The 22,728-nt window shown below is 39.8% G+C and overlaps 1 protein-coding gene across 9 annotated transcripts in view; it reads right to left on the bottom strand.

Moving 5' to 3' along the window:
- Positions 1-2,467: 2,467 nt before the first annotated feature.
- Positions 2,468-22,728, bottom strand: part of LOC106872257 (nucleoside hydrolase) — a 39,937-nt gene continuing 19,676 nt past the window's right edge. For 4 of the 9 annotated variants that reach the window (XM_014919211.3, XM_089339812.1, XM_014919204.3 and 1 more), the window contains exons 3-6: positions 15,354-15,528; positions 10,554-10,670; positions 8,823-8,959; positions 6,781-7,348 (exon numbers count right to left, since the gene is read on the bottom strand). In XM_014919211.3, the coding sequence (XP_014774697.2) occupies positions 7,022-7,348; positions 8,823-8,959; positions 10,554-10,670; positions 15,354-15,528 (756 nt within the window). In that variant the 3' untranslated portion in view covers positions 6,781-7,021. Of the gene's footprint in view, positions 3,099-6,780; positions 7,349-8,822; positions 8,960-10,553; positions 10,671-15,353; positions 15,529-22,728 lie in introns of those variants that run through there. The other 5 variants (XM_089339813.1, XM_089339815.1, XM_014919190.3 and 2 more) reach the window with 3 other exon arrangements.

Below are 22,728 nucleotides of genomic sequence, written 5' to 3'. Positions count from 1 at the left end.
GGTTTTGTTTAAATTGTTATTTAGCCCTGGAACATCCTTGATTCCGCAGTCCTATCATCATCCCACCTTTGTTAACAATATAATGTATCTAGGCCTATATCCTAGATCCACAAATTTCTGTCACATTTTAAGATGATAAAGTGCAATTTGAAGGAGTTTGGCTGCCATTTCTAGCAGGTCAAGTGACAACGTCATACCCATCATCATCATCATCGTTTAACGTCCGCTTTCCATGCTAGCATGGGTTGGACGATTTGACTGAGGACTGGTGAAACCGGATGGCAACATCAGGCTCCAATCTAAATTTGGCAGAATTTCTACAGCTGGATGCCCTTCCTGACGCCAACCACTCAGAGAGTGTACCCATACTAAAGAAAAAAGGTAAAACCAAAAGTGAAAAGGAAGTTTCAGAAGGCTGTTGGATCTGAGGAATAAGATTTGAACATGTTTAGGAAGCAAATGTTTAGTAATGATTCTATTTAACCATTTCCTTGTCTTGCTAATATTTCTTGTATACTATTCAATTTCCTGTCGATTAACAATATGCGGGGATCATGGCCACCTGAAACATGAGAATGACAGGATGAAAGTCTGGAGTCTATGGCAGTGGATTCTATATTAGTAGAATCATTAGAAGACAATTATTTTTCACCTATTCTGGGCTAATAAAGTACTAGTCAAGTACTGATATATAATCAACTGTTAGCTGGAACACATAACCTAGTTGTTGGGTAAAGGTCTAGTTACCAATTGACATATGTCTAGGTACATCTACAGGCACATCCAAAAGGATGCACCACATAACAATCAACACTATATCTGAACACTAACATTGCATTTGGACATCCAGCCATTAGAAACCATGCCAGCACAGAAGACTGATGTTAAAAGATGATGACAATTACCATATAAGGTATTAATATTTACCAACAGTAATTCAGTCGATGTTACCAAATACAGTAATGCTGTTTGTCAGATATATTGCCTTTAAAACTTAAACATACAGGTTCAAATTTTGATGAAGACCATCTACTATAAAAATCCTCTCACTAACTTAGCACTTTTTCATTGGTAAGGACACTGTAAATAGTACCATGGTTATCTTACTCCCTCTCTGTATGTGTACAAAAGCGTATATACTACCAAGTATTTCATTAGCTGTCAGTGATAGACTTATTTACTAAATTTTCAACTCTAAAATATCAGTTTCTTCTTCTTTTTTTTTTCTTTTTTTTTTTTTTTTGGTGGGGTGGGGGGGTACTTTGTATACAAAGTACACCAGTAATTATATATATTTTATCTCTGGTGCACCATGAAGTAAAATTATGGCTAACTTCATGTTTTGAAGTGATCAAAATTAAAATCCTCCTGCAAAATTTCATGTTATGTTCAAAAGAGATTAATAACTACAATGTTATCTCACTAAACTTTTCGTTATTTTAAAAATTAAATAGTATATTACAAGTCAGAGTCTAAAAAAGTATAAAATGATGCAGTAAGCTACATTAATTTAACAAATTGTGTTCACAGTTATCAAGAAAATCTGATAGATATCCTAGACTGGTGTTTGATCTAGCAGTATCCTAAAGGCGAGGACATTATTCTGTGTGCTTCAACTTAGCTGTTGAAATGATGTACAGGTTTCAGTTGCATTATGGAACCAGACAAATCTTGCCTTATTGCGTTGTTCCATAAAATGAAACCTATTTTCTGGTATATATGGAAGTTCATGAAGATGACATAAGTAAAAGAATATGTTTTGCATTATGGAATTCCACATTATGACAAGATTTTCAGGAACACAGTGCTTCTGTAATCTGTGGGTTTCCATTTTAGATTTTCTCTCAAAATGAAAAACCATTAGAATTGGCCCGCTTTTTCTTGAATGATTCATCTAATCCTTTACTTGTTTCACCAATTTCTTCTACATTCAGAGATGAGAACTCCAGTGTTGCAGTGTGGTTGCATGAGCTGCTAGAAGTAGCTGTCAGATCTCCCATCTCATCACATCTTACAATTTACAAAACAAGAACAACACATTAAACAATGCAGCCCAACAAAAATTGTGCCTGAATTAAAAATGGGACAGCCATGGCTGGAATATCTTTGAGCATAAATCAAAAGTAATCATTTGTTGGTGGACTTAATCATTGCTAGATTGAATGTCATCACCTAGTTTCTGGAGACCTTCATGCTGTGTAACTAGAGAATATCAAATTGACAGAATTCATTCTTCTAGAAATTAAATCCACAGGAAGAGATAAAACCCTGGTTTCTTCAAAATCTTGCAAAATACTTAATTTGACAATGCTTCCAATGCTACTTTTGGAAGTGAATTTTACCATTTTACATTACCTACCTACCCTAAATACAAATAAGGAGAACTGGGCTTTTAAGAGCCCTTGGCCACCAATATAAATTCTCCAATATATTTTAAATTAAAAATTAAATAAAATTTCAGACCAAATATGTTAACATTTTCCAATTTAATTCCCACACAAACACACACACAAGTTTCAATGTATCATCATCATTATAATGTCTGCTTCTCCATGCTTCTATGAATTCAATGGGATTCATTGAGACAAAGTTTCTATGGCTGGATGACTTTCAAATGGTTAACTCTCACCTGTTTCCAAGCAAGGTAATAATTCCTCCATGATCAGACATGTTTTCACAGAAGACTGGATATGAAAGAGACCACTTGTATGACAATGTTGTTTACAACAGTCATGTGTCATCAGGAAAAGGGTACACACGCATATGTCTGTGATTTAAAAATCATAACATTTCTTCAAGATGTCTTCTACAATGTTCATATCCATTTTTGTCACAATCCGAACATTACTTGACTTGCCTGTTATGTTTCTCCAATCTGGTACCATTTGACCTCTGGTTATAGATCCATTCAGTTCTACTTCTGCATAAAGTTCCACACTGTCTAACACACACTGATCATTAATGATAGCAGCCACAGCGAATTCATCACACATTATATATCTTTTGTGTTCCTTTATCCGATTCATTGTACTTTTGAAGATTGTTTGTATAAAGGCAGTTTTCTTGCCAGGATGTGATAGCAGATTCTCAAGAAAAGACTGAAAAAAAAAATTCAAAAGAGATAACAGAAATGAGCTTCTTGCATGAAGTGCACTACAAGTGGTCAGGAAAGGGTAAAAGAGAGGACAGAAAGCAGCCATAAGTCAAAGAAAGACAGCAATGAAAGTAACAAATATATACTTTGTACACAATATACAACACAAAAAGACTGAAAAATAAACAGTAAAAGAGCCAAAAAAGGGAAGGGTATACAGGTATGTCAGGAGTAGTGTTGGTGAATTTTGGGAAGCATGAAATCTTGGAAGGCTGTGTAGTGTCCTGACAGCAAACAACTGACATAAGGAGTCTGTTTTTGTTTTTTTTTTAATTGTGAGTGTATAGAAATTTCTTCATAAGTCATAAATACTGAAATGATTTTCAACTTTTTTCTATATACTAGCAGTGCATCACTGTGTTGCCTGGATGTTATGATTACAGCCACATTGTATAATTTGTTTCTTATGGGCAGAATCAGCACACAAGGAGTGTGAAACAATCAACTCTTCTTTATAAACTTGTTTTTCGGTCATTTTGTGATGAACAATGCTGAAATTGTTGACACCAAAAACATGTAGAATGACAGCTTAGATTAGAATGAAATCCTTATGTTGCCCTCAAAATGACCTAGACTTACAGGTTTAAAAAATTGGATGACGTATGAGGATGTATAGGTATCCACATTGCAGAAAGTAAGGTACATGGAAAGAAAGCTGCTTCATTGTGAAAAGCATCATCTCTAATGCTTGGGCAGACTGCACACTTCAACATGTGTTAAGTGAAATGCTTTTGGGTAAACTATGTTTTGCATAAGCCAAGTATTGATAGAATAAATATACAAGTCATCTGCACTGCTAACTTGAGAGCATGTGACATATAGTTGTCCATGAGAAAAGCAGGGTATTTGTAAATTGAGACCCATAATTTTTAAAGTTTGACCCTGGGTTTTGTTGATCGTGATAGCAAAGCATAATTACACTGGGAACTGGAGGCGTTTGAATTGAAATGGCACATTTGAGGGAATGAGGGGCATGCATGGAATATATGTGATCTCTTCTCGATGACAGCCAGCAATAATGGTTGCTTGTAGGACATGACTTGTCTTTGTAGTTACAGTCAATCTTGTACCATTGCATAGTTGTGGTGGGTCGAAATTCCTCAAGAGCATGATAGGTGCACCTTTCTTTAGGAGCAGCTAATGCAGTGGCAGTCCTGTGGGTTGTAGAGGGTTGAGAAATTCAACTGGATACTCAACAGTAGCATGTTCATTGATGGTAGTATCAATGGAAACAAATGTTGAAGCATCTCCAGGTAGAACGTGGAGGAGTTCATGGATTATTTTATCAATGCTTTCATTCCAAGGTGTTAAAATAGCTCTCTCTGTGAACCATGCTATGTTTTTGAAGTTGTCTTGCAATGTGAGAAATACCTTTTCTTTAAGCTCGGCCAATCTAGACACCACATGTCCATATTGCAGTACATGCTGTTGCAGGGTGTTATTCAATGGTAAGGCACCATTTTAAATTTATAGAAGTTGATGAAAGAATTCCTCAGCTAAGGGGTTGTAGAGGCGAGCTTGCATATTGCTGCTTAATGAAAGCTGACAAACAAACCTCCACAGAGGTGAAAACTTCAGACATACATAGATGTCATCAGCTCACGTATCCCGTGGTATGACTGGTAATATGACAGAAATCCCCTGCGAGGACAACAGTTAAGCGCCCCCTCCCCCCATAATGGCAGTATTGTTTCTAATATTCCTTAGTGACTTATCTAGGGCTTCTAGTGCACCACTGTGTGCCATTGTGCGTTCATCCCAGTCAATAAGTGTAATTTAGAGCAGAATTTCTGCTGTCAGCGATTGTTTTGAAATATTATATATTTGGGCATTGCTGAAGTGAGTTTTCTTGAGCACAAATAGAGGCAGTTTTTTTTGCGGCCCTTGTTTGTAGAGATAAATGAGAATGTCTTCGTTTTGGTGGCATGGCTGAAAAGAGTGAACGATTAAGGAACATACAAGATGGAAGACATAGCAATTGGAAGTTGTGCATTGTATAATTTGATTTTTTTAGTAACGAATGAAAAGATGTGGAAAAATTCATATGTCAAGTTGTATACTGTTATTATGAGAAGAAGCGGTAAACTGTGAATGATTTGGCTACGTTCTGTCTTGATAAGCATAATGCATTCTGTTAGTTGATATATAGTGGAGTGGATTAATGGCGTAATGCAAGTTATTGTTTGTCCAAAAGTTAAGAGGTGGGGGGGGGGTACAATTTGCATGAAAGTGATTTATGTTCTTAAGAAGGATCACAAACTATGTACTGTTTCATGGAGTAAAAAGGGGTTAATATGATTTTGCCCAGAAATCATGTTTTCAAAATTATAATTTCCCCCCTCCCCATCGAAATTTCCTAATTTTTAACTGTTTTTCGAATTTTGTTTTTTATGCACGTGGTAAAATACACAGATTACGAATGTGGCAAATATAATTTGTTTGTTTTTGACATGCTAGAAACAACAGGTAAATGACAGGATTTCTGAGATAATTTCCTTGTAAGTTTAAATGGAAAATCAGGTTTTGGAATATGCTCATCACAAACAGGAATGACAGAATAGGAAATAGTTATTTCCATAGAATTTGAGCAGTAATTTAGCGCACAGCAAAAAATAACATAATTCATACAGAACTTTAACTCTGTGTGTGTGCCAAAGGAAGTTATCAAAAGATTCAGTACTATTTCTGCTACCAACTAAACTTTATGTTCATTGACATATTTCCATTACAAAATTTTAAAATTATAATCTTTTCCATAACTCAACTCTCGTAAATATTTTATACAATGAGGATGACGTCACATTTTCTATATGAGAAATGTCAAAATTGGCACACACATACAAACTCTCTTTTATAGATATAGATAACTGTGCCCAAGGGTAGTAAAGGTATTGACTTCCTAGAAATGGTCAAGAATGTAAGCTGGATCCTGTAGGAATGAAAAGAGGAATCTGCATGGTTGAAAAATTCACTTCATAACAACCTTCTTGATAATTTCCATCTATTAAAGTCCACTCATAAGGACAAAGTATCGGTCAACTGAAGTCTATGGTGGAAGGCTTTTGCTCAAGATGCCCTGCAGTAGAATAGAGGGAAATTTATCTCTCATCTGCTAAATAGCATGAAACCAGAGCTACATAGCATTTTCTTTCAAAGTACTTCGATGCTTAGAAAAGCAGTTATAATTACATTTCCATTAAATATTTTGTCTATGTATAAGGATTTGTAGAAGTACCTCCTAATTTTTTATTTACTTTCTCCTCTTATACTCTATCTTTGTAATAATTTTCATATCTTACACACATTCTACTTCTTCTTCATAGAATATGATATTCTAACTTCTCATACATTATACCATATAATCCATTCCAGTATTCTATGTATTCTCGTTCCTCTGTAAATTAAATACGCAAGAAGAGATTAAACTCTGGTTTCTTCAAAATTTTGCAAAATACTCAATTTGACAATGCTTCCAATGCTACTTTTGGAAGTGAATTTTACCATTTTACATTACCTACCTACCCTAGATACAGATGAGGAGGACTGAGCTTTTAAGAGCCCTTGGCCACCAATATAAATTCTCCAATATATTTTAAAATAAAAATTAAATAAAATTTTTGACCAAATCTTTTAACATTTTCCATTTTATTCATACACAACCACCTTCACACACACACACACACTTGTTTCAATGTATCAACATCATCATCATTATAAAGTTCACTCTTCCATGCTTGCATCAGTACAATGAGATTCATGTTTTCCCAGAAAACTGGAAATGAAAGAGACCATTTGTATAACAATATTGTTGTTTACAACTGTCACGTGACATCAGAAGGTTATGCATGCACATATAATGTCTGTGGTTTAAAAATCATAACATTTCTTCAAGATGTCTTCTACAATGTTCATATCCATTTTTGTCACAATCCGAACATTACTTGGCTTGTCTGTTATGTTTCTCCAATCTGGTACCATTTGACCTCTGGTTATAGATCCATTCAGTTCTACTTCTGCATAAAGTTCCACACTGTCTAACACACACTGATCATTCATGATAGCTGCTATAGCTAGTTCATCACACATTACTGCATAGCGTTGGCGTGTCTCCACCAGTTTCATTGCACTTTTGAAGACTTTTTGCATAAGGGCAGTTTTCTTGCCAGGATGTGATAGCAGCTTTTTAAAAAAAGACTATAAAAAAAAATTCAAATATGATAATAGAAATGAGATTTTTGTATAAAGTGGTTGTAAAAAAGGGTAAAAGAAGGGAGAGAAAGCAGTCATAAGTCAAAGAAAGAAAAACAATGAAAGTGAGAAATACATGGAAAGCACACAGGATAAAACATGAGACAGAAAAGCAAATAGCAAAACAGCCATAAAAAGGAAAGGGTACATAGTTATGTCAGGTGTAGTGTTAGTGAATTTTGGGAAGCATGGAATCTTTGAAGGATATAGTGTCTTGACAGCTATCAACAGACATAAGGAGATTATTCCATACATGGTCTGATCAATAAGTATCCGGACTGTTGCCATAGTAACAAAGCTAAAGCACACAGAGTGAAGCCGCTTGGTACAGACTGACTTTGAACTCTGCTGTGCATGAGCACTAAGTTTTAACATTCTAGCTCACTTCCATTGTTTACAGCAGTGCTTGGAAGGAAGGTGTGTAGCATGTGAAAGTTAAGCAGAGAGTCTGCATCAAATTTTGCCAAAAGCGTGGCAATACCTGCTCAGAGGCCTATGCAAAAACGCCAAGTTTTCAAAAAGTTTTCATTGTTCTCAGCAGAATAGAGGAGATCTTGTGCAAGTGAAACCCAAGTGTCTTTTTGGTCAGCTGAAAGTAGTTGCGGCACAAACTTGGCAGACACATGTCTCATACTCAAATTTTCATCGATAATGAACTGAAATGAACTGTAAATAATCTGCACATCCTCTGATAACTCAAGGATCGTGATTCGACGATATCCCCTCACAGCGACACACATCTGCAATGTTTTTCTGCTTTCTGCTGATTGCAGGTCTCCCAGAGCATTCATCAATATCAATATTTTTTTCAGCCATCTTGGAAACGTCTGAACCATTTGTACACTTGTGTGCAACTCATACACTTTCTGCAACTTTGTGTAGACCTCTGAGCAGGTATTGCCATGTCAACTTTCTCTGTCGTGGTCAATGTGACGATCACATGCTACACACCTTCCTTCCAAGCACTGCTGTAAACAGCAGAAGTGAGTGAGAACATCAAAACTTACTGTGCATGCACAGCAGCAGGGTTCAAGGTCAATCTTTGCCAAGCGGCTTCACTCTGCATGCTTTAGCTTCATTACCATGGCAACAGTCTGGATACTTGCTCATCAGACCTTGCATATGCTGAAATGATTTTTTTTTAAATTTTTTTTTTATAAGTGTGTCTAAGGGCAGTAGAGGTATTGACTTCATAGAAACGGTCTAAGTTGGATCCTTTAGGAATGAAAAGGGGAATCTAGCCTGGCTGCATGGTTGAGAAATTCACTCATGGTCTACTCACAAGGACAAAGTATTGGTCATCTGAAGTCTGTGGTGGAAGATTTTTACCTGAGACACCCTGCAGTAGAATCGAAGCTAATTGATAACCACACCAACAGATCTGTTCCCATTATTTGATTCCTGAATTTCTGATACTTACTGTAGGTTGCTTTAAATCTTCGCATAGTTCCCATGTTATCAGTGTTATTGGACAAGAAAGTTTCTTAAGAACAATGCTTGCTGCTTCTGGGTCATTGTAAAAGTTGAATTCAGCACTTCTTGATACGTTGCCAACTCCTGGAATATATATGACAGAAAAAAAAAATCTGTTTAAGTCACTTCATAGCTTTTAGTCACTTTGTAGAGTTGTCATTTTAGATTTATAGCCTGCAAAATGGTTTGGTTATTCAACATCCATTTTCACAATATATCGAGCGAGATCGTTGCCAGTGCCCCTGGACTGGCTCTTGTGCGGGTGGCACATAAAATACACCATTTTGAGTGTGGCCATTGCCAGTACCGCCTGACTGGCCTTCATGCCGGTGGCACGTAAAAAGTACCCACTACACTCTCGGAGTGGTTGGCTTAGGAAGGGCATCCAGCTGTAGAAACTCTGCCAAATCAGATTGGAGCCTGGTGTAGCCATCTGGTTTCACCAGTCCTCAGTCAAATCGTCCAACCCATGCTAGCATGGAAAGCGGACGTTAAACGACGATGATGATGATCTTGAGTGGGAAGGTTTTCCCATATTTGGATATTTAGATATCGTTGAAATAATTATGTGAATATAATTACAAAGTACTCAAGCACAAAGAAGTTTTTGTGTATGCAGTTGTGAAAGGTGTTGTCTTAATACATAATTATAATAATAGCAATAATGGGCATATGTTATACAGTGCTCAGATGCACAACTCATCCGGAAAGGAGTAAAAGAAGGGACAGAAAGAAATGTCTAAGTCAAGAAAGACAGCTATGACAGCCAAAATTGCATGCATAGTACACAGGATAAGACACATATAGTGAACAGTAAAAGGAGCATAAAGAGGAAAGGATGCACATCAGGAATTGTGTTAGTGAATTTCAGGAAGCAAGATGTATTTGAAGGATGCAGTGTTGTGACATAAAAACTGATCCATGATTCAACATTTCTGAGTATGAACTCTACACTTAACTCCAACTGATGTCATAACATGGTTTTTCTAATATTCCTGTAATGAAATTGATGCATATACTTCACCCTACTTAAAATACCAACATGTCACAATCAAATGAAGAAATCCCTACATGTCACAGGCCAATTGAGGGAATCAGCTTTCTAGAAATAGCAGCCAACTTGTTTTCAAATCAGACCTTATTGTTTTGAAAGGGACAAATTGGTCTTGGGTGCCCAGTGTCTGGGAAACAGAAGTGATGGTCACAAGACACTTTTAATCATATGCATGTTTTATCAGTGTTTTTTTGAGGCAGAAAAAAATGAACATAATGTTTAGGCACAGGTGTGACAGTGTGGTAAGAAGCTTGCTTCCTAACCACATGGTTTCAAGTTCATTCCCACTGCATGGCACCTTGAACAAGTGTCATCTACTATAACCTCAAGCCGTCTAAAGCCTTGTGAGTAGATTTGGTAGACGGAAACTGTTCCCCACTACTGCTTGAGAATCAACAGAATAAGTACCAGACTTTAAAAAAATACATCCTGGGGTTGATTCATTCAACTAAAAATTCTTCAAGGTGGTGTTCCAGTATGGCCACAGTTTAATGACTGAAACAAGTAAAAGATCAAAGATAACAAAATGAATATAAAATACAGAATTAAGGTGGATTAAAATAAGGTAAATAAAAAAAGAAAAGAAAAATATCAAAGTAAGATTGAAAACAAATGTAAGATTACCTTTATAATTTCCACCCATCATATAGCAACTCTTGAGTTTTGAACCAAAATCTGGATCTAAGGTAATTGCAGTGGCTATATTAGTAAGAGGAGCTAAGCAAACAAGATGTAACTCCCCTGAAAAGTAAAAAAATGCAAAATCTTTATATTTTAGTACAAACACATGAAACAGCAGCGGTCACATATTTAAGATGTGTACATTTTAGTTTTTTAATATATTTCTGCTAGAATGTAGAAGGCAATCAGTGCTGCGGAATCCTGTTTGGGAAAAATTTTCTTCCGACAGGCTTTGTGTGTGTGTGTGTTTTACACATTGAGTAGAAGTACAAGAAATGTTAAGTGAATACAGAGAAATTTTGCAGTGAACTTCTTTAATGTTCCAGAGTAAAGGAGCACACACATGTACATATACAGATAATCATCATCATTTAACATCTACTTTCCATGCTGACATGAATTGGGCAATTTGAGTGGATCTGGTGAGTCACAAGGCTACAATGAGCTTCAATGTCAGCTTTGACAGTTTTTACAGTTTGATGCCCTTCCTAACACCAACCACTTTACAGAGTGTGCTGGGTGCTTTTTGTGTGTGTGAAGCTATCAAGTAACTTGCAAGACAGAAGAAGAACAAGGAGAGGAAAAGGGAAAAAGCTCACACTGCTAAATGGGGAGTATTTGAAAGGGGAAAGTGGTTTCATACTGAATGTTGAAAGGCAAAAGTAAGATTAAGGGACAGGCACAGGCGTCTTGCTATAAAGGAGATAGATGGCTAACCTCTATTATATAGGGAGGGAGATGGGAATAGTAGAGGAGATAAAGGAAAGTAGTGATGGAGTGCCAAAGCAAACTCTCCAGCTACAAGGTGACCATAAGAGAAAATATGGACAGTGGGTTACGGGAGATGAGTTGAGAGGAGTTGTGGGTGGAGATGAGTGTAGTGAGTGATGAACAAGAGTGGAGGTGTGGTTGAGGGAAATACCAGGAAGGAGAGGTGTAAGGTGATAGATAAGAAAAGTGTTAAGATTGGGATAGAGCAAAGAAAAGAACTGGCACTGGCATTCTGTTGGTTACAACAACAATGAGGGTTCCAGTTGATCTAACCAATGGAACAGTCTGCTTGTGAAATTAGTGTGCAAGTGGCTGAGCACTCCACAGACACACGTACCCTTAATGTAGTTCTCAGGGAGATTCAGCATGACATAGTGTGTGACAGGACTGACCCTTTGAAATACAAGTACTACTCTTTTTTGCCAGCTGAGTGGACTGGAGCAACAAGAAATAAAATGTCTTGCTCAAAGAACTTATGAACTTACGATTGTGAGCCGAATGCCCTAACCACTAAGCCACATTTCTTTCACCAATGAAAAGAGATTGGGTTAAAGGCACAAAAGCAGGTGACTGGTGGGAATAGTATGGGCTGAGATGATAATGAGATATGGAAATGTTTCCAGGGGTGGTGGGAGTGGAGGTGACCAGAAGGGAGGGTATGTTGTATGTGCCAATTCTGTTCTCAGCAGCCAAGTAATGCTATAGATAAAGGAGTGATAAGCATTAGGGGAGAAGTATTGGAAGAAATGCTTGATGGGACAGAGAGAACAGAGGGGTGGGCAGAGTTACTGCATGTACAAGCGTACCTAAGTAGTTTTAGGTTATCACCTTTGCTATGATGCTTGGGTCTCCTCGAGCACAGTAAATAACCAATTATCTAAATCCACTGTTATCTCTTCTGTAAGGTTCAGCATCCTGAGATTAACCTTCAGTACTCTGTCCCATGTTTTGAGGCAAGTGAAATCGGAATCGAACTAAATTTAACGACTGGCCCCCATGCCAATGTCTCCTCCATTGGACACTAAACTCTGCTTGCGAAGACCTGTTGGGACAAGCGAAAGTGAAATGTGCGTGTATACACATACACATATATTCATACATCCATACACACACATATATATGTATTTATGTGTAATTAATATTATATAAGTAAGGGTAAATCCCAGCTGTTTCCTCTTGAAGCGTATTCCAATATTACAATCAATATGTATCCATAGTTGGTGCTGTATGTGAGTCAAGATACATATTAAGATTGAGAATTATGGAAAAACTATTTGCAGAGCTAATTTATAATAAAACAGGAATATTCCCTGTCTGAAGTGTTTCTAATAGGAAACTCTTTACATGTTGTTAAGGTTATCTCTACAAATTTTCTGTAGAAATTATAGCCAGCACTAATTTTGTTACAATGCTTCATATATATCTCTGGCACCTGATGTACACAATGAGATCAAAAATGAAAAACAGGTAATGGGTATATGACATATTTCAGGAGTTTTTGCCTCTTCATCAGCACCTATCCAACCCATAGTGGAGGTGCAATGGCCCAGTGGTTAGGGTAGCGGACTCACAGTCATAGGATTGTGGTTTCGATTCCCAGACTGGGCGTTGTGAGTGTTTATTGAGCAAAAACACCTAAAGCTCCACGAGGCTCCGGCAGGGGATGGTGGTGAACCCTGCTGTACTCTTTCACCACAACTTTCTCTCACTCTTACTTCCTGTTTCTGTTGTGCCTGTAATTCAAAGGGTCAGCCTTGTCACACTGTGTCATGCTGAATATCCCCCGAGAACTATGTTAAGGGTACACGTGTCTGTGGAGTGCTCAGCCACTTGCACGTGAATTTCGCGAGCAGGCTGTTCCGTTGATCGGATCAACTGGAACCCTCGAAGTCGTAAGCGACGGAGTGCCAACAACATCCAACCCATTAACCATCCACAAACTCATTGATTTAATAGCCACTAAATATAGTGGTGTAATGCTATTGTGTATACCAATTCATGTATTAAACACATTCCTGGAAGCTGGTTTGTAAATATCAGTGACTTGTAGGGACACAGCATTTTGTTGTGCAACCATAATACTCTACAAAGTATATCAAACGTTTTTATAAGTCATCGTGATGCCACCTGTGCCCAGCGTCGCCTTTCTGGCACTTGTGCCCGCGGCATGTGTAAGGACTTTCGAGCGAGATCGTTGCCAGTGCCCCTGGACTGGCTCTTGTGCGGGTGGCACATAAAATACACCATTTTGAGCATGGCCGTTGCCAGTACCGCCTGACTGGCCTTCGTGGCACGTAAAAGCACCCACTACACTCTCTGAGTGGTTGGCGTTAGGAAGGGCATCCAGCTGTAGAAACTCTGCCAAATCAGATTGGAGCCTGGTGTAGCTATCTGGTTTCACCAGTCCTCAGTCAAATCGTCCAACCCATGCTAGCATGGAAAGCGGACGTTAAACAACGATGATGATGATGAATACTATGTTCTAGAGTGTTAGCAGTGCTATCACATCTCTTGTTAAGATTATCTCTACAGATTATCTATAGAAATTATAGCCCGCACTAATTTTGTTACATTTCATATATCCAAGATGCCTGATGTAAACAACAACAAGACTGAAGGCGAAAAATAGGTAATAGGAATATATGACATATTTCAGAAGTTTCTGTTCCTTCATCAGCACTCATCCAAACCTTCAATCATACACAATAGCCACTTAAATATAGCAGTGTAATGTAATTGGATATTCCAGTTTTACATATTAAACGCATTCCTGGAAGCTGTTACATAAATATTGATGACTTGTAGGGACACCATATTTCATCTTTGCCTTTCATCCTTTCAAGGTCGATAAAATATGTAGGCGCAGGAGTGGCTGTGTGGTAAGTAGCTTGCTTACCAACCACATGATTCTGGGTTCAGTCCCACTGCATGGCACCTTGGGCAAGTGTCTTCTACTATAGCCTCGGGCCGACCAAAGCCTTGTGAGTGGATTTGGTAGACAGAAACTGAAAGAAGCCCGTCATATATATATATATATATATATATATGTATATGTATGTGTGTGTATATGTTTGTGTGTCTGTGTTTGTTCCCCCAACATCGCTTGACAACAAAAGAGACCGATAGAAGAAGTACTAGGCTTCCAAAGAATAAGTCCTGGGGTCGATTTGCTCGACTAAAGGCGGTGCTCCAGCATGGCCGCAGTCAAATGACTGAAACAAGTAAATAGAAAAAAAAAAGAGTAAGTCAAGTGATGGGGTTGATATAATCAACTTCCCCCACTGGATTTTGAACTATAAAGAAAAACGATAACATCAAAAAGATGTTTTCTTGTTATCAGTGAACTTTGGAACCTTAGCTATCACTACCTGCTTATTGATAACGAACTTCAGTGTAAAGCAATGAACTGGCACAGAATTGTTACCAAGTCAGGCAAAATTCTTAGCGGCATTTCATCATCTTCAGGTTCTGAGTTCGAGGTCAACTTTGCCTTCCATCAATAAAATAAGTGCCAATTTGAGTACTAGGATTGATTTAATCAAGTTTGCAAAAATAAAGTGTGTAAATTACATGGGTTTTACAGTAATTGTTTTTGATAAACCATGAAAAGTGTCATCAAAAGAGTTGATCTTTAATTAAAATGTTATTTAAATCTCAATAGATGCAGTACGGCTGAAAAGTTAAGAATTTCGCTTCACAACGACAAGGTCTCAGGTTCAATCTCACTGCACATCATCTTGAGCAAATGTCATTTTCTAAAGAATTGGGTTGATGGTGGTGATGATGTTGATGTTAACAATGATGGTGGTGATGGTAGCAGTGACGATGATGACATCAATGATGACTATGACGATGATGACGACGATGATGATGATGAGGATGAGGATGATGATGATGATGATGAGGATGATGATGATGATGATGATGATGATGATGATGATGGCAATGACAATGACAACAACATCAATTTACCTGGGTTTTGGTTCACAAGATGAATTAAAGCATTTACAGCATGTTCCTTCTGAAGGTGATCCAAACCCGGTGCTTCACTGTCTGCAACATCTCCAAAACCATCTTTGCCATGATAATATTGGGCATGCTGGACTGTTTGCATTAATGGATGCTTACAACCTTGAAACACTGGAATCTGAAACAATATTTTGTTATAAGAAAATGAGAGATCATTTTGCTGGATATGTGCAGTTACTGTTCACCTTACACATATGTAAATCTAAACTGATGACCATAAGGAAAAACATGGGAGAAGAAGGAATTCCAGGGGCTTCACACTCAGGAAAGGAAGGATTGAATATATAGTGGTTAAGGTTGGGAAGGAAGGATGGGTGCAGTATGAATGATGGAGTGCGCCAGGTGGGTTTTGATGGAGGTGATACACTATGACCTAGTTCCAACAAGCAGATGCCATTGTAATTGTAGTAGAAAGGTATAGAGGGAATAGCTACAGAAAGTCTACAGGCTAGAGGTAGGAGTTAATTGGTCAGTAATTAGGAGAGGAAAAGAAGAACAACATCCCTGGGCCTTTGGTGGGATGAAAGAAGAAAGTTAAACTGAACGTTGATACTTGAAACAGAGCATACTCTACTAAAGATACCCAAGAGTCAGGTGGTGGTGTTAAACTAGGTTATCAATTAAATCTATCATCTATGACCAGGTATAATCACCCTGATTAAGCTTCCATGCCATTTCTATCTTATAAGGTTTGGGTCAACTTCAAATTATGGCAGAGGATATTTGCTCAAGGCACTGCGCTGTGGATGTCAATCTTGGAACTATATGACTGCAATACATTCAACCATACATTCACCCATCTGTGTGTATGTACACACACACAAACATACATATATGCATATATACATGCAACCATACAGTTCCAGCCTAATGAAAATTTTCAGTGAAAAAAAAAAAACGTTTGTTACCATCATCTCTATATGGTTGCTTGGCTTTCTAAATATAGCAACAGTGCTTTACTGTATTTAGTGTAGTAGTTATATAGCTGTACAACAATAAAGTGGAGTTTTAAAAGTCTGCCTCAAGCCTACAGGCTCAAGTGAGGCCAGAATTTATTTGAATGTTCAAGGAGTTTAGACTGAAAGTACAAGATTCCCTTTTGTACCTGAACAGGTCACCAATCTGTCACTGTGTTAATCTCCAGCTATCGCTAGTAGTAATTTTCAACAATGGGAAATGAAATGCTTTTCTCAAGGACACAACATGCCACCTGGTCCAGAAACTGAACCCATGATATATTAATCAAAAACTCAACACTCTAATCACTGGGCCATGCATCATCATCAATATACGTGAGCGAGATCGTTGCCAGTGCCGCTGGACCGGCTCCTGTGCAGGTGGCACGTAAAATACACCATTTTGAGCGTGGCCGTCGCCATTACCACCTGACTGGCCCTCGTGCCGGTGACACATAAAAGCACCCACTACACTCTCGGAGTGGTTGGCGTTAGGAAGGGCATCCAGCTGTAGAAACTCTGCCAGATCAGATTGGAGCCTGGTGTCGCCTCCTGGTCCACCAGTCCTCAGTCAAATCGTCCAACCCATGCTAGCATGGAAAGCGGACGTTAAACGACGATGATGATGATGATGATGTTTAGCTTTAAAAAGGCAATTAAAATAGGCTGAGCATAATTACAGTGAGGAAAAAACATTAGCTTGATGACCTTCATGCATTGTTGTCTCTCAAATATTTAAAATCTACAATTAAGAGCCCTATCTACTCGCTGGCGGTACCTACCCACCACTACCCATTTTCCTTTATTCAAAAATTCTTATCGCTCCTTAAAATTATGGCTTTTAAGTGTTGATTTCTCAGCCCAAGAATTACAGCGTGATGTGCTGCTTGACTGGTCCCCCCTCTCTCTCTCTCTCTCTCTTTCTATATATATATGATGATGATGATGATGATCTTTTCTCCCGCCATGCCTCTGTCTACCCCTCCATCCTCTATCTCTCTTTCGTAGTTTTTCCTTAAGGTCTTCAGGTTCTGGCTATATATAAATGAGAAACCCATTCTAAATTATCTCGCTGACATACTACGACGAAATCTCCAAGATGCAGATAAGATAGAGATTTTTTATTTATTTACGGCCTCAAACATCTCATAATACCTTCGCGCTTTAGTTGCCCCCTATTATTTATCTTGTTTCTCTCCATGAAATTCAATTGAATTCAGTTGTTGTCTTAAATTCATGCTTATTCATTTTCTAAGCTTCCTAAATTCATGCTACGTTATATTCTAATCACCCAGAATTCATTGCTCTTTTAAAAATTACGATTTATGCATTGTTGTCTCTCAAATATTTAAAATCTACAATTAAGAGCCCTATCTACTCGCTGGCGGTACCTACCCACCACTACCCATTTTCCTTTATTCAAAAATTCTTATCGCTCCTTAAAATTATGGCTTTTAAGTGTTGATTTCTCAGCCCAAGAATTACAGCGTGATGTGCTGCTTGACTGGTCCCCCCTCTCTCTCTCTCTCTCTCTCTTTCTATATATATATGATGATGATGATGATGATCTTTTCTCCCACCATGCCTCTGTCTACCCCTCCATCCTCTCTCTCTCTTTCGTAGTTTTTCCTTAAGGTCTTCAGGTTCTGGCTATATATAAATGAGAAACCCATTCTAAATTATCTCGCTGACATACTACGACGAAATCTCCAAGATGCAGATAAGATAGAGATTTTTTATTTATTTACGGCCTCAAACATCTCATAATACCTTCGCGCTTTAGTTGCCCCCTATTATTTATCTTGTTTCTCTCCATGAAATTCAATTGAATTCAGTTGTTGTCTTAAATTCATGCTTATTCATTTTCTAATCACCCAGAATTCATTGCTCCTTTAAAAATTACGATTTATGCATTGTTGTCTCTCAAATATTTAAAATCTACAATTAAGAGCCCTATCTACTCGCTGGCGGTAACCCGCCCTCCCACCCCCTCCACCGGAAGTTCATTCCTCTGTCATCCCACCCCCTCCACCGGAAGTTCATTCCTCTGTCATCCCACCCCCTCCACCGGAAGTTCATTCCTCTGTCATCCCACCCCCTCCACCGGAAGTTCATTTCTCTGTCATCCCACCCCCTCCACCGGAAGTTCATTCCTCTGTCATCCCGCCCCCTCCACCGGAAGTTCATTCCTCTGTCATCCTGTCAACCTCGGCTGTCTCCCGGAACCCATCTAGTGGCCTTGGCCATCCTCTCCCCTACCTTTGGGTAGCGCATTAAGGTTGAGAAATGTTTGCAGGTTGTAGGTACTGTTTTGCTTATGAATTCTTCCAATTGCAAGTTTTCTTTTCAGGTACACGACACTGCTTTTCCCCTTCCCAGGCTACAGGCCCACACCCCCAACACCCATACTGTTAGGATTGGCACTCTCAACGTCGGCACGCTGAAAGGTAGATCTGGTGAAATTGTTGAGATGCTTGAACGGAGATGCGTAGATATGTGCTGCATCCAGGAAGTAAGATGGAGAGGAGGTTCTGCAAGGTTCCTCACAGGCAAAGAACACAGGTACAAGATTTTCTGGGCAGGGAACACTGACGGGGTCGGGGGCGTAGGAATACTTCTAGCGGAGAAATGGGTGGATAAGGTAATCGAGGTCGTTAGAGTAAGTGACAGAGTACTTAAGATCAGACTAGTGCTTCATCATAGATTAGCTACTGTCATCTCAGCCTATGCACCTCAACCTGGGCTACCAGATGGTCTGAAAGACCAATTCTATGACACCCTCTTGCAAACTACCTCGTCGACGAGTGACAGGGACCTTCTCTTTGTGGCTGGAGACTTCAACGGTCATGTCGGACGTCGTGCTGGGGGCTTCCATGGCATACATGGAGGCTATGGCTTCGGTTCCCGCAACGAGGAGGGAACCAGACTGCTGGAGTTCTGTGATGCAACCAATCTTATGGTCTGCAATACCAACTTCAGGAAACCTGCCAGTCACCTAGTCACCTACCGCTCCGGCAGACACTCTAGCCAAATCGACTACATCCTCGCCAGAAATAGGGAAAGAGGGCGGCTTATAAATGCCAAAACCTACCCTGGCGAAGAATGTACCCCACAACATAGATTAGTAGTTAGCGACTTTGGGATCAAGGCAAAATGGGTGCCCAGAATTAGACAGGCTTGGAGAAGAAGGGTGTGGAAGCTTAAAGACCCTGCAAACGGACAGAGACTTAGAGACAAGTTACTTGAAGCATTTAACGAAATAGAAGGGGATATAGCATCATACAACGTGGAAGACAATTGGAGATTTCTGCGGGACAACCTGTTGAAAGCCACCGACCAGATTTGTGGGTGGTGTAAGGTCCCCTCCCAACCCAGAGTAACGTGGTGGTGGAACAAGGAGGTAGACAGGGCTATTAGACAAAAGAAACAGGCTTGGAAGGACTGGAAGAACGGTGGTAGCAGGGAATTGTACCAATGTGCCAGAAGGGAGGCTAGGCGACAGGTTTATTTAGCCAGAGGGGAAGCAGATAAGGAAAGATTTGCCAATGTTCTGCGCCGTGAGGACCAAAGACTCGAGGTATTTCGTGTTGCAAGACAGTGTAGGAGAGAGAATAGTGATGTTGTAGGAGAGAAATGTGTTCGCATGGATGATGGTACGCTTGCATTAAATGAGGATGCAAAGAAAGAGGTCTGGAGATGCCACTACGATAGATTGCTTAATAAAGAGAATGAATGGGAGAAAGAGAGCCTGCCTTATGTCGACCCAATAGAGGGACCAGCTATCCGAGTTGATAGTACCAGGGTAGATAAAGCAATTAAGAGTATGAAGACCGGGAAAGCCCCCGGCCCATCAGGAATCACTGCAGAGATGCTCAAAATATCCGGCAGTGTTGGCTATAGCCTAGTCACCCGTATTACGAACCAGGTGATACACGAAGGAGTCATACCCTATGACTGGTGTAGCAGCATCATAGTCAACTGCTACAAAGGTAAAGGGGACGCTTTAGATACAAATAATTACAGAGGCATCAAGCTGTTAGATCAGGTTATGAAAGTTACAGAGAGGGTCATAGCCCAACTAATTAGGGAGCGAATCAATTTAGATGAGATGCAGTTTGGGTTCGTGCCAGGTAAAAGCACTACTGATGCCTTATTTCTAGTGAGACAGTTGCAAGAGAAATACCTAGCTAAGGATAAACCTCTGTACCTGGCTTTCGTTGACATGGAGAAAGCCTTTGACAGGGTCCCCCGATCCCTTATCTGGTGGTCAATGAGGAAACTTGGGATAGAAGAATGGTTAGTGAGAGCTGTGCGAGCCATGTACAGAGATGCTGCCAGTAAGGTGAGGGTTGGAAATGAGTACAGCAATGAATTCCGGGTAGAGGTAGGGGTCCACCAAGGTTCCGTCCTCAGCCCCTTATTATTTACCATAGTCCTCCAGGCAATCACAGAGGAGTTCAAGACAGGTTGCCCCTGGGAGCTCCTCTATGCTGATGACCTTGCCCTAATTGCGGAGTCACTATCAGAACTAGAGGAGAAGTTTCAGGTGTGGAAGCAAGGTCTAGAATTGAAGGGCCTTAGAGTCAACCTAGCTAAAACCAAAATCCTAATAAGTAGGAAGGTAGATAAAACACAAACCCCTTCAGGTAGATGGCCCTGCTCAGTATGTAGAAAAGGAGTAGGTAGTAACTCTATAAGATGTACCCGGTGCAAGCTATGGACACATAAGAGGTGCAGCAACATCAAAGGCAGGTTAACTAGCAAGTTAGTTTTTGTTTGTGGCAGATGTTCAGGTGCAATAAAGACTGCAAACAAACAGGAAACAACTTCTATCTCATTCCAGGGTGAAAAACTAGAGGTAGTCGATAGCTTCCGCTATCTGGGCGACCAAGTTAGTAGTGGGGGTGGGTGCGCTGAAAGTGTAGCTGCTAGAATAAGAATAGCCTGGGCAAAGTTTAGAGAGCTCTTACCCCTGCTGGCGACAAAGGGACTCTCACTCAGAGTAAAAGGCAGACTGTATGACGCATGCGTACGAACAACCATGCTACATGGCAGTGAAACATGGGCTGTAACTGCTGAGGACATACGTAAGCTCGCAAGGAATGAAGCCAGTATGCTCCGTTGGATGTGTAATGTCAATGTGAATACCCGTCAGAGTGTAAGTATCTTGAGAGAAAAGCTGAACATTAGAAGCATCAGTTGTGGCGTGCAAGAGAGACGATTGCGCTGGTATGGACATGTGGTGAGAATGGAGGAGGATAGCTGCGTGAAAAAGTGCCACACCCTAACAGTTGAGGGAACCCGTGGAAGAGGTAGGCCCAGGAAGACCTGGGCTGAGGTGGTGAGGCAAGACCTTCGTACATTGGGCCTCACCGAGGCGATGACTACGGACCGAGACCTTTGGAAATGGGCTGTGCGTGAGAAGACCCGGCAAGCCAAGTAAGATCGTTGCCAGTGCCCCTGGACTGGTTCTTGTGCGGGTGGCACATGAGATGCACCATTTTGAGCGTGGCCGTTGCCAGTACCGCCTGACTGGCTCCTGTAGGATTTTCGAGCGAGATCGTTGCCAGTGCCCCTGGACTGGCTTGTGCGGGTGGCACATAAAAGACACCATTTCGAGCGTGGCCGTTTTCGTGCGGGTGACACGTAAAAGCACCCACTACACTCTCTGAGTGGTTGGCGTTAGGAAGGGCATCCAGCTGTAGAAACTCTGCCAAATCAGACTGGAGCCTGGTGTTGCCATCCGGTTTCACCAGTCCTCAGTCAAATCGTCCAACCCATGCTAGCATGGAAAGCGGACGTTAAACGATGATGATGATGATGATGACTACATTCATTGTAATCAATAATTTGACGATTGATTTTTATGCAGATATCATTGGAGTAACTACTCTGTGTTTTGCTTTAAAAATTAAAGCAGTTGACATGACAGTGTAGACAAGACGTTCATTTCGCAATCATGTGATCCCAGGTTAGGCGTATCATGATGCAGTACCTTGGGCAAGTTTTACTGACCAAGGTTTCAGGTAGACTGAAAATTTTAACCCTGGCCATACCTAGCCAGAATATTTTACCTGCTTTATGCTCAAACTGGTCAGATCTCATCCCTCACACTTACTCTACAATGTTATTCTAAAAGTGAGTCACCACATCATCAAAATTTTGACACTATGAAATAATATCATGATTAATTGAAAACAATGTGAATAAGTATTACCTTTAACAGAGTGAAGGCACATGGCTTAGTGGTTAAGGTATTCGGCTTACAATCATAAGGTCATGAGTTCAATTCCCAACAATACATTGTGTCCTTGAGCAAGACATTATTTTACTTTGCTCCAGTCCACTCAGCTGGCAAAAAT

The sequence above is a fragment of the Octopus bimaculoides genome, chromosome 22, assembly GCF_046866305.1.
Source record: "Octopus bimaculoides isolate indiv1 chromosome 22, ASM4686630v1, whole genome shotgun sequence".
In the NCBI taxonomy this organism is placed as follows: domain Eukaryota; kingdom Metazoa; phylum Mollusca; class Cephalopoda; order Octopoda; family Octopodidae; genus Octopus; species Octopus bimaculoides.
The sequence above is the reverse complement of the archived record's forward strand: the minus strand, read 5'-3'. Positions and strand labels throughout refer to the sequence as shown.